Source organism: Myotis nattereri (assembly GCF_964212035.1).
Source record: "Myotis nattereri genome assembly, chromosome: 13".
Classification (NCBI taxonomy): Eukaryota; Metazoa; Chordata; class Mammalia; order Chiroptera; family Vespertilionidae; genus Myotis; species Myotis nattereri.
Genome location: NC_138088.1, coordinates 45,600,434 through 45,613,698, shown reverse-complemented (window position 1 = coordinate 45,613,698; position 13,265 = coordinate 45,600,434). Strand labels below are relative to the sequence as shown.

At 39.4% G+C, this 13,265-nt stretch overlaps 1 protein-coding gene across 2 annotated transcripts in view; it reads right to left on the bottom strand.

Annotated features, from left to right (window-relative positions):
* SLK (STE20 like kinase) overlaps positions 1-13,265 on the bottom strand; it is a 50,792-nt gene that overhangs the window by 19,018 nt on the left and 18,509 nt on the right. For both annotated transcript variants that reach the window (XM_081104511.1, XM_081104512.1), the window contains exons 5-11: positions 10,871-10,943; positions 10,517-10,711; positions 9,060-9,141; positions 7,277-7,405; positions 5,566-6,924; positions 3,205-3,335; positions 2,855-2,978 (exon numbers count right to left, since the gene is read on the bottom strand). In XM_081104511.1, the coding sequence (XP_080960637.1) occupies positions 2,855-2,978; positions 3,205-3,335; positions 5,566-6,924; positions 7,277-7,405; positions 9,060-9,141; positions 10,517-10,711; positions 10,871-10,943 (2,093 nt within the window). The remainder of the gene's footprint in view (positions 1-2,854; positions 2,979-3,204; positions 3,336-5,565; positions 6,925-7,276; positions 7,406-9,059; positions 9,142-10,516; positions 10,712-10,870; positions 10,944-13,265) is intronic.

Genomic DNA, 13,265 nt, shown 5'->3' with positions numbered 1-13,265 from the left:
GGGAAGGGACAGGGCTGCAGGTTCATGCCCCTAAAACCCTGCACTGTTCAAGGGTCAACTGTACATTTTTCTATTATACAAGCAGTAGAATGTTGCAAATTTTTAGAGAATCCAGGAGAATATCCAATTGCTATGAAGTACTAAAGTAAAAAAAATATATTTATACAATACTAGAGGCCCGGTGCATGAAATTTGTGCGGGGGGGGGGGGAGGGAGGGTGTTCCTCAGCCCGGCCTGCAACCTCTCCATTGTGGGACCGACTGCCAGTTTAGGCCCCATCCCGGCAGTCGAACATCCCTCTTGCAATCTGGGACCACTGGCTCCTAACCGCTCACCTGCCTGCCTGCCTGCCTGATCGCCCCTAACCATTCTACCTGCCTGCCTGATCACCCTTAACTGCCTCTGCTTGCCAGCTTGATCGCCCCCTAAATGCTCCCCTGCCAGCCTGATCACTCCTAACCACCTCTGCCTTGGCTCCGCCACTGTGGCTTTGTCCAGAAGCTGTCCGGTCGACCCAGTCTAATTAGCATAATACCCTTTTATTAGTATAACTAGAGGCCCAGTGCACAAAAATTTGTGCGCTCAGGAGGGTCCCTCAGCCCAGCCTGTGCCCTCTCACAGTCTGGGACTCCTCAGGGGATGACCACCTGCTGGCTTAAGCCCGCTCTCCGGGGGATTGGGCCTACGCTGGCAGTCAGACATCCCTCTGGCAGCCCGGGAGCCCTCGGGGGATGTCCACTTGCCAGTGGGGAGCAGGCCTAGCTGCAGTTGGACATCCTTAGTGCTGCTGAGGAGGAGGGAGAGGCTCCCACCACCACCGCTGTACTGGCAGCCGTCAGCCTGGCCTGTGGCTGAGCAGAGCTCCACCGTGCACCAGGGGCAGCTCCTGCGTTGAGCATCTGCCCCCTGGTGGTCAGTGTGTGTCATAGTGACTATTCCCAGTCTTTCTGCTGTTAGGGTCAGTTTGCTATTTACCCTTTTATTATATAGGATAGAGGCCTGGTGCATGGGTGGGGGCCGGCTGGTTTGCCCTTCAGGGTGAGGGTCCCCACTAGGGGGCCACTGGGGTGCCTGGTCAGCCTGGGTGAAAGGCTGATGGCTGTTTGCAGCTGGTCACACCCCTTCAGCGTGGGGGTCCCCACTGGGGTGCCTGGCCAACCTGGGTGAGGGGCTGATGGCTGTTTACAGGCTGGTCAAGCCCCCCACCCAGTGGGGACCCTTACCCCATGGAGGTTTGGCCAGCCTGGATGAGGGGCTGATGGCTGTTTGCAGGCTGGCCACACCCCCTTTAGGGTGGGAGGTCCCCACTGGGGTGCCTGGCCAGTCTGAGTGAGGGGCTGAGGGCCATTTTCAGGCTGGCCAAGCCTCCCCGGCAATGGAAGCTCCCAGCCTCTCTTTTTTTTTTTTTCTGGGATTTATTTACCTTCTATAATTGAAACTTTGTAGCCTGGAGTGGAGCTCAGAGCCTGGCCAGGGCTTGGCTTCCTCCATCGCCAGGGGCAACCCAAGGCTCCAGCTCCATGGCCACAGCCAGCTGAAAGCAGGTAACTGGGGTTTATTTATCTTCTATAATTGAAACTTTGTTGCTTTGAGTGGAGCTCAGAGCCAGCCGTGGCCAGAAAGCTTGGCTTCCTCCATCATTGGGGCAACCAAGCCTCCTGCTTGCTCCAGCTCTGTGGCTGCCAGCCGCCATCTTGGTTGGGTTAATTTGCATATAGTCACTCTGATTGGCTGGTGGGTGAGGCTAAGGCGTAGCGAAGGTACGGTCAATTTGCATGTTTGTCTTTCATTAGTGTAGATGTTTGATAAATCAAAGGTCTTATCTGAAGTCTATTTTAATTATGTACCATTGTCATTTTCAGATTTACCCTCCTTCATTAATTTCTTAAAATCATCATCTTATACCATTGAAACAAATCTTTTGGAATTATAAATCTACGCTTTCAACAAAAGATTGCTGCTTATATAAAACTTGAGTAACATTGCAATTTTGGATAAGAGAGTTAAATATTTATAAAGGGTGTTTTCTTTAACATATTAAAAAGCAAAACATTCTGAAAAATATCTGGGGGGAAAAAGAAACACAGCTTTTATAAGGTTCTGGAAAATAGAATATAAGTACTATAAAAATACTCAGTAAGAAAAAAAGTTCATTATTTTCTTAGGAATTCTGTTATGATCCAACAAATGTAATCAATAATACTGCACTTCACACAAAACAATTCTTAGCACTTACAAAAACAGCAAAAGAACTATGTTTAAAGCATAAACACTGTAACATTTCAAATTATCCTTTTTCTAACCTACATTAAGCTAGATGTTCAACATAAGTTATCAAAATGTTTTACCACATTACTAATTCCTTTTGTAACTTTGGGCACAAGGTTAAACCAAGAGTCAGTTACAATTACCCTTGACTAATCAGCACTAATTTATCTAGCAGCTGTGAATTGCCAGAGAAGTAAGTTTATTTTGAAAAAGCCCCCAAGAAGTTCTAATACTCAGCAAGGTTTAAAGATAATGTTCTAGACTGGCTTAAAATCTTGGATTCCAAATCTGAGGTCAAACTGTAACAATGAAAAATGATCCAGCAATAGGCACACCAAAGAACTTTGTAAACCATCTTCATGATTCCAGGTTTTCATGACGGATTTTAATCAAGGAAAAATGAGGACACCGATTACACTCTAAGTCAGTGATAGGAAGACTAGAATGGACCCTTTGGGGCAAAAATACATCATAAAGTCAGAAAAATCTAGTCATCAGAGAACAAGATCTAAAACCACTAGTGGGCTTTTTCTTAAAGCACCGAATTTCATAATTAACAAAATGGTACAAGTATTTAAGACTTTACCATCATTTCTTGCTCAAAGCGCCGGAAGATTTGCTCTCGCTGCTGCTGCAGTTTGCTATTGAGCTGTTGTTGGGCTCTTTGCTCTTCTTTTTGAAGAAATCTTAATTCCCGAAGTTCCTGGCGTCTGAATAAAATGTCATAGTGATGACAGAGACAGAAAGCGAAAGTTACACCTTTGAAATAATGCTTTCAGAAAAAAAAACTTTAAAAGTAATTTTTTTCAAACATAAAAGTAATAAAAGAATGGTCCAAAATTAGCCAAGTCTTTATTCCCTTCTCTAGTCTTCAGCCTTTGCAGAGACTAAAAAGAAGTCATAAAACCAGTTTTAATTAAGTTGTTCTCTACTCACCTAAGAAACCTCAATTCTTCAGTTTTGGAATCACTATCTGTAACTATCTTTGATGTTGTTACACTCACTTCTACACCATCAACAATAAATTTGCGTGTTTTCTTCAATGTTTTCTTTTGTCTTCTTGTTTCCTGAGTGAGATTTTATTTTAGTTAGGCTTTATATGAGCAATACGAGATAGAAAGCATTTTTCTTCTTTAAAAAAAAAAAAACTGAACAGCCATTAAGACTACACATATAAAGAATATAAAGCAGTAAGACTCACATGTAGAACCAGTTACATCATCTTATACCTCATTTGACTTTACAGATGAAATCTAAATTTTTTCAAGTGAAAGTATGACTTCATGATGTGCATGTATAATTTTTATGATACCACATCATAATCAGATAAGGATTCTTACAGTGGTAAGGATCAATTTACCTAAGTGACTAATTAGTGTAACTTTTACATGTTAACCATTATTTTTTCTTCCTCTTTTCACCTTGTAGGTTCTCAGATACCTCTGCTTTCAGTTCTAGAACCACTGACAAAACAAAATTGAATTTCTGGGGCTCAGCCCTTAAAGACTCTAAATCAATAGGGTTAAGGATAGCTGGGAATTTGTATTTTGAAAAGGCTCCCAGGTAATTTTTAAACACTGCCAGCACTAGGAATCAAAAGCTATTTCATCAGCAACAATATCAACAGCTCTGCTCTCCATTTCAGGGCTGGAAATGAATGTGTGATTTTAGAGTTACTAGCAAGATAGCACTCTCTACTGCACCTCAAAAGAACCATATTTGCCCACTAGCTATTGCCTAGCATTCTTTTTTTTTTTTTTTTCCAAACTAAAAGAGAAAGTTTATTTACAAAGATACAAAGGTAGTAGAAGTGAGCCAGTGGACTGCTAAGCTCAGGAAACAAGTTACAGAGGCAGAGGGTCCTTGGAGCTTAGGAGAGGGAAAGAGAAAGGTAGCATGCCTGGAGGGAAACCCGAGAGGGAGAACTGCCTCCCACTCTTTATTAAGACCAAACTCTTAAAAAAAAAAAGACCAAACTCTTGATTCCTCAACTGATACCCAAATGTTTTTTAAATGTAAACAAATAATAGAAGTATAACACTCCTACAAATACATAAACATGGTAAAAATACAAATATTGAGAGCAGATAATTACTAGGTTTTGATATGGGGGAAAGCTTAGAAAGCAGAGGGAGCAAAAGTAGAATGTGAAAATACTAAACTCAAAATGCATTAGAATTTTAAACTGTCTTTGTCACTTTCCAGTCACCTTTTTGCAATCCCTTTATTGTTCTATTCTCCAGGCTTCCAGTTTCCTCTCCTCCGCCTAAGCACCCTAACCAGGCTTCCTCTAAAATCTAAAGTGGGCTTGCCCCCCCAAAACAGATCTACATCCCCATAACCTCCAAACTTTCCATTTCTTCAGATCCTAAAATATCCATAATTAACATGACCTTAATTCTCAAAATATTTGCATTTTAAAAAAATTAGTATATTTTTATAGTGTAACTTAAAAAGTTACCATACATAGTTACATTACTCAGTAAGTCAGTGGATGGACTTCTGATTAACAGAATTTCAGTCAGTGAAACAAAATAAACTGAAGACAATCCAGGCAAGGCGTAATAGCCTGGGGCAGATAGGCAGGCTGACTGGTCATGCCCTGGTCTTGTCCCTAAGGTCGGTTTTTCTAAGTTGTTTCTGCTTTTCACAGTTTTGTCTTCTGCTACCTGTCAACCCAAACTCTCTGTCCACAGTTCACCTGCATCAAAATTCCATGGGGTCTTTTGTTACAAATACTGATTCTTGGGCCCCACTCCATACTCCTGCATAGCTCCCCTCTGCTAAGTCTTAAGCACACTAATATTTAGGGGCTGCAAGTGTTCTGGGTTTTAGTTTTGTTTGTTTTCCCACAATGGTTTTCATGGCAGTAGTGATGGCTATGACTGAGGAAGAAGCAACAGTGGTCATCTGTGTGGGCCAGTGGTAAATCAAGGACTGTTTACACCCTAAACGTGCTTTAAAAAAGATCATTCTTTCTCAATTCTCTCATATACTATTGATTCTTGCTAAAATGTACAATAAGAGAACCCAAATCACACTAAGCAATAATATATACTGCTTATATCAAGTTGGCAAAAATAAGTAGGTACTACCAAAAAACTTAAAGGTCACATCCACAACTTCTCTCCTTGGTTCTGTTAATTGATTGCCTTTGTAGGCCTTAAGTATTTTATAGGAGAAATAAATACTACACTGATTTAGTGCTGCCTTATTTTCAAGACATCAGTTTCACATAAACTCTAAAACTGCCAAAATGACAAAGAAAAACCCAAACAAGGACCCATGTACACTTACTTGTAAAGATATTGATCCACTGTCTTTAGTTTTGCTTAGGAAGCTAGAGATAGATAAATTCAAGTCAATGCTGCTATTATCAGCAGTAGAACCAGTGCCTGAATCAGTATCATTTTCCTTTTGAATCTCAGATTCTGGTAGCAACATGGTTTCAATTTTTGATAAAGCACCTATTTCCCCTTTATTTTCTGCACCATCAGAGTTGATATTAATACTAGGTATTGGAACAGGCTGAGGTTCACTGGGCTGTGAAGTGGCAGTAACATCAGGTTCTGTTTTAATTGGCACTTCACATGGAATCTCTTTTTGCTCTGATTCTGTCAGAGTAGTGGCTTCATGAGCATCCTGTGTTTCACTTCCTGAAGCCTTTTCGTCAGTATGAATCACTGCACTTCTGACTTCTATTTCTTCAGTGCTACTTGACTCAGTAATTTCAACTTCATTTGTCCTGGGTTCCTCAGTGGTCTCCACTATGTTCTCGGAACTGCTGATTAACTGTTTCTCGCCTTTGCCTTCTATAGATTTTTGATCTATCTCATTAGTTTCAACTATTTCTCTAAGAGAAACTTCCTCAGTACCACCAATCTCAGGACCCTCTATGGGTCTACTTGCTAATTCCTGACCTGCTTCAACCATTTCTTTCCCATCATTACTCTGAGCGTCCTTAGCTTTGTTTTCAACTGCCTTCTGAGCAACATCTACGACCTCACTTGTTCCTATTGCATTACTTGTATCACTGATCACATCTTTTTTCATTTTCTCATCTTTTCCCAAATTCTCTTGGGTGTCTTCTTTTGTAAGCTCAACTTCATTGTCAATTGTTTGAATATCTGCCTCTTTTTCTCCAGTCTCTTGAGAAACTAAATCCATTGTTTGAATAGTAGTATCTTTAATTTCTTCTTCAGATTTTATAACCTTATTTTCAAATATCTGTTGCTTTTCCTCATCCCTTTCTTCCTCAGGTTTCAGACTCTGTTCAATATTTGTTTCTATAGTTATCATACTATTCTCTTTTCCTTCGTTGATTGACTTCATGTCTACTCTTTCTTGGTCTTCTGTGTCAGGCAGATTTTCAAGCTTGGGTCTCTTCTCCTCTCTCCCATTTTCCTTGATTATTATTGTTCTAGTACGGAGTTCATCCATAGCTCCTAAATGTTCATCAATACCCTCCACAGCTTTTCCAGGCTCTTCAGTAGTGGGTTTTTCATTAAGAACTCTGCTGTTAAATTTATCTTCAGGAGTATTACGTTCTGTTTTTTCTGAGACAGATTCCAAAATACAAGCATTTTGTGAAAGTTTATCTTCTTCAGAGCTGGCAATGCTGAGGTCAGAGGAGGCACGCTTACTTGCAGGTATTGGCTGAAAAAGATTTTATATATTTTTAGTGTTAAAACAAGATGGTAACCAAAACAACATTTTACTTTTTTTATGTATTTATATTTTAAAGTTATTTACTTCATATATAATGATTTAGTATATTTATCCAGTAAAACTGATGAAGTTATAAAAGTAGTTTAAAGAACTGACTAATCTTCACATAATACATATGACAAAGATGGATAGCAAGAGTAAACTTGCTATTAATCTTCACCTCTAAAATTAAAGGTTTGTACTGCTACTCATCAATTAATCCTTAAATACAGGTATAATCATACCTCAAAACCCAACTCTAAAAATTACCTAAATAAAATTTCCTTTCTATTATACTGACCAGAGAATTTTCTGTTTCTTCATCCTCCTCCTCCTCTTTACCATCTTCAACTTCTTCTGTTACTTCAGCCTTTGCCTCTGCAATCAATTCTCGGACTGGTTTGTTGGAATCCACAGTAACAAAAGGATGCTGTTAAATCATTAAAAAGAGCATGCTCAATAACATCTGAAATGCTTGCTCATAAAATAAGTTTCAAAACATAAAACACATTATTATATGGTAAAAATACAAACACATAGGTAGGAAAAATACAAACACTACCAAGTAATATTACATTTAGGAAAGAAGAAGGCAAAGGGGATTGAACAGGGGCCTGCAACCCCTACTTGTACCTTTTTAAAGAATCTGAAGGAAATATGTCAAAAATAATGACATTATATCTGTAAGTACACATACTTTTGTGTATGTTTGAAAATCTTGTAATATAAAAATTAAATTAAAATTTAAAGTATGTTCAAGTTAATTGTACAATACCAGTTCTTAAAAAGTAGCAATACTTGCCGGAACCGGTTTGGCTCAGTGGATAGAGCGTCGGACTGCGGACTGAAAGGTCCCAGGTTCGATTCCGGTCAGGGGCATGTACCTTGGTTGCGGGCACGTCCCCGGTGGGGAGTGTGCAGGAGGCAGCTGGTCGATGTTTCTCTCTCATCGATGTTTCTAACTCTCTATCTCTCTCCTTTCCTCTCTGTAAAAACTCAATAAAATATATTAAAAAAAAAAAAGTAGCAATACATATAAATCCAGTTTAAAGCCTCAATAAAATAACAAAAATTTTAAAGTTAAAAGTGTCTACAAACACCTGCTTTTTTGACATGGTTCTAATATTCTTTTTTATTTATTTAAATTCTTTATTGTTTAAAGTATTACAAAAGTCCCCTTTTTCCCCCATTGACCTCTCCCCAGCCGCTCCCACTCCCCAGCACATGCCCTCACCCCAATACTGTCTGTGTCTATTGGTTATGCTCATGATTCTAATATTCTTAAGAGTAAGAAGAGCCGAGACCGGTTTGGCTCAGTGGATAGAGCGTCGGCCTGCGGACTGAGGGGTCCCAGGTTCGATTCCGGTCAAGGGCATGTACCTGGGTTGCGGGCACATCCCCAGTGGAGGGTGTGCAGGAGGCAGCTAATCGATGTTTCTCTCTCATCGATGTTTCTAACTCTCTATCTCTCTCCCTTCCTCTCTGTAAAAAATAAATAAAATATATTTAAAAAAAAAAAAAAAGAGTAAGAAGACACTTTATTATCTCTGTGTACTTGGCACTTAACAGTGTCTGTCACCGACTAAGGCTTTCAAATGTGGAGGTAGTAAAATAATAAAAGTAAGTGTGTCCCAGGGAATTCTTATTGCTTCCCCCCTCGCACCACATAAATACTTATAACTAACTTTTCCTATAACTCAACCTAACAGTAAGTGCCTCAATATTTGCCATTCTTTTTGTTCACCTGTAATATTAATTATTTCACTAAGTTTTATTTCAATATTATAAATAGGTCCTGCTATAAATCAAAATTATCCAATCACTTTAACACTATTTTAACATTTACCCTCAAGAGAGATGAGAAACAAAATGGAAGCAACTAACAAAGCGGAAATAACTAACAAAATGAAAGAACACAAACTCAATCAAAAAAGCACAGAAGGAATGACTTATAAGTTAAATACCTTTTAGCAATGGCATCATCTATATGTTGGTAAAATAAATGTTAACTACTATAATGTATTTTGAGTTTCCACAAAGAAACTCAAGTGGAAAAAGAGCACAATGAATGAATCTTATCTTACCTGTAGTAGCTGAGATGTTGTCCACCTGGAATCCACATTTTTTTCCAAGCATTTCTTTAGAAAGTCCTTAAAATTCGAAGACCTTCAAAATAAAATTTTAATGGCATTCTATTTTACTTTCATGTTATTAAAATCAAACAAAACTCTAATAAATTAAGTTTCATTATGTATGCAATAGTATTCAACATAAAAAACTAGTTAATGAGAATATTAAGATTTTATTAGTTATCTATAATAAAAGCATAATATGCTAATTAGACCAGACAGCTGAATGACCTTCTAGACGTCATTCCAGATGAAGCCACATCAGCAGGGGATGAGGCCGAGGCAGTTAGGGGTGATCAGGCAGGCAGGAAAGCAGTTAGGGACAATCAGGCTGGCAGGCAAGTGCTTAGGGGCTCTCGGGCAGGCAGGTATAGTGGTTAGGGGCGATCAGGCAGGCGAGCGGTTAGGAGCCAGCAGTCCCAGATTGTGAGAGGGATGTCCGACTGCCAGTTTAGGCCCACAGGATCAGACATCCCCCAAGGGGTCCCAGAATGGAGAGGGTGCAGGCCAGGCTGAGGAAAACCACCGCCCCCCCTCACCCCGTGCATGATTTTCATGCACTGGGCCTCTAGTTTATTTTTAAATACAATTTAGACATGTAAGTAAGTAGATTCAAAGTTTTAACCAATGAGATATAACCATATATTCACAAGTATGCCAAGTCACAAAAATTCTTCTATATTAAATTCCACAAATATAGATCAAACAGATATATGCCTCACTTTCACATAGTACAGAAAATACTATTTTCATGTAGAACTCAAGTCACTGGTATCTTCCAATTTATAGGAAAAGCCCTGGCCAGTGTGGTTCAGCTGGTTGAAGAGTAGTCCTGGCAACTGAAGGTCATAAGTTTGATTCCTAACTTAGGTCATGGCACATACCTAAGTTGTGGGTTTGATCCACTGTCAATGTGTCTCTCTCACATCGATGTTTCTTTCTTTCTCTCTCCCTCTCTCTCATCTTCCTTCCCTCTCTAAAATTGATTTTTTTTAAAGTTATGGGACCCTAGCCAGTTTTGCTCAGTGGATAGAGCCAAAGGGTCCCAAGTTCAATTCCAGTCAAGGGTTCATATCTGTTGCAGGCACCCGCCCCACCCGGCCCGTTCAGGGCATGTGCAGGCAACCAATAGATGTGTTTCTCTGACAATGACATTTCTCTCTGTCCTTCCCTCTCTCTTTCACTCTCTCTAATAAATCAATGGAAAAATATCCTCGGGTAAGGATTAAAAAAAAAGTTATGGGAAAAGTCAGTTATAAGAGTTTAAATGGTCCTTAAGTCTTGAAACTATACCAAAAATCAGTTTTCTACTTCATATAGTCTTTGTACCATAAATTTAAATATTCTTAGAAAGTTGGAAGAATAAAGCGTCAAGTTTTGCTTCTTAAAAAACTTTGTTTAGAATATTTTACCATTTTGATGGTTGTGCTAATGTAGGAGGCTCAGATTTTGCTATTTTTAGCAGCACTCGCATTGGGTTTAATTCATGATGTGGTGGTTCTATCTCAGCCATTTCTATTAAAGTGATACCCAGGGACCAAACATCAGCTTTGTAGTCATAGGGTCTGTCCTTCGATGTTTCACACATGACTACCTCAGGAGCCATCCTATGAAAACAGAAAATTGAAAGTTAAGATGCTTAACTTAAGAATAGTGATTGCAACCCTCATAAAAGAGAGACAGGATCACTAATTATGTGAACAAATTAGTGAGTATAATAACTGCTGACATAACTAATCTGTAAATCCATAAAAATGAATACATACCAATATGGTGTGCCAATAAAGGAATCTCTTCTTTGAATTGTCCTTGTGTTTTTAGCTGATACTCCAAAATCCGCTTGAAATAAATAATTATACAGAAGTGTTAATGATAGTTGTTTAAGCAAAGTTCCCTGTAGTCTATGAAGTTTGGAAAAGCATATCAAGTCCTTCATAAGGCCATTCTTATTAAAGGGTAAGAAAAATAACTTCTCTACCATCCTAATTTTGACCACCCTCTTCCTATCACACCTACTCACCAAAAATGATGCAGAAAAGATTCCATCATTAACACACTTAATACTGCCATCTTTATACATCTTCAGATCACAAATTCTCCAGATTGAAGAACAAGATTGTAACTTTAAAACAGCCAGTCTATCCACTTCAAAACAAATGTCAACTTGTGCTATATTATAATTGAATCAATAGATATAAACATTTTTCTATAGTGTAAAAAACAGAAATTATACCAAAGCAGCCTTTATGACAGCATATGGCTTGCTAACTTCCTCAGAAAATTATATTACAAAGAAAAAAATTAGGAACCATGTTTTCTGATTTAAATTATAGAGCACAGAGGAGATTAAAAATGGCGGCGGAATAAGTGGATGCTACTACACAGACATGTTCTGAGAACCAAACTAGAATTACAACTAAAATACAAAAAACAAACAAAAAACCCCTGAATAATCAACTGAAGACTAGCTGGAGAGAACCCTAATAACCAAGGATGGAAAGTGGAGACTGCATAGAGACTAAGAGAGAGGAAGGGATAGAGGAAAAAAAAAACATCGAAATGGGAGTGTAACATCAATCAGCTGCCTCCTGCACGCTCCCTACAGGTGTTGAGCCAACAACCCAGGCATGTGCCCTGACCAGGAATCCAACCAGCAACCTTTCAGGACATGCACAACCAACTGAGCCACACCAGCCAGAGCTGTATCTATAATTTTGGCAGATATTGCCAAATTGCTTGCCCCTTCCCTTGTGGTAGGCAAAATAATGGTCCCCAAAGATGTCCAAATCCTTATCCTCTAAACTGAGTACATCACAGCACTTCACATAAGGGATTTTGCAGATGTGATTAATCAAGACAGGGAAATTATCCTGAATTATCCAGGTGTGTCACTGAGATCCCAAGGTTCCTTATAAGAAGGAAAGGAGGTTCTGAATCAGAGAAAGAGAAGATGCTAGGTTTGAAGATGGAGGATGGACCATGAGTCAAAGAATGCAGGCGGCCTCCAGAAGCTTTTGCTAAAGAAATGGATTATCCCTTGGAGTCTCTAAAAGGAATGCAGCCCTGCCAACACCTTAACATTAGGACTTCTGACCTTCAGAACTGTAAGAGAATAAATCTATATTGTTTTAAGCCACTCAAAAATAAAAAATATAGATACAGAGGCAGAGCTGCCTCAAACAAATTGTCAAACTGCAGCGGGAAGGCCGGGGAGGGTTGGAGGGCAGGAGGGAGGAGGGTAAGAGATCAACCAAAGGACGTGTATGCATGCATATAAGCATAACCAATGGACATAAGATACTGGGGGGTAAGGGAGGCCAGGGAACTGTCAAGGGCAGGGGGAAAAAAAAAGGACACATATGTAATACCCTTTGTAATACTTTAAGCAATAAAATAAATAAATAAATAAATAAATAATAAAAATTTTTAGAGAACAGCAACAATATAAAGCCATTGTTAAACACCATCTTTTAAGTTTACAGCTCAGACAACCATTAATAGTAACATAAAACTGCTATTGCTGCCTAAATTACCTCATTCCATACATATATCTATCTTTCAAGGTTTCATGTTTGACATGCCACAATTCTCAAAATTAAATATCAAAATCCAGCATTTAGTACTTATACCCCAAGGCCTGGCACAGTAAATGTTAGCTACTATTATTAACCACTAGAGGCCCAGTGCACGAAATTCATGCACAGGGGTGGGGGGGGGGGTCCCCTCAGCCAGCTTGCACCCTCTCCAATCTCAGACCCCTCAGGGGATGTCCAACTGCCGGTTTAGGCCCAATCCCAGGATCAGGCCTAAACCAGCAGTCGGACATCCCTCTCACAATCCTAGACCGCTGGCTCCTAATCGCTCACCTGCCTGCCTGCCTGGTCGCCCCAAGCAGCCTGCTTGTTCAGTCGTTTGGTCTTCTCTCAGTAACCCCCCTGCCAGCCTGGTCATAGGCAGCCATCTTGTGAGGGCATGATGATCAATTTGTATATTACCTACTTATTATATAGGATATCTATAATTCTAATTTTTGTGATATTTTGTTGATAGAACTTAAAACTCATTAAGTCCTGCTTTGTAATCTAATTATTTGTGTTTATTATATGGTTCTCTCTCTCTCTCTCTCTTTTTTTTTTTTTTTGACCATGTAGTTCTCCTGCT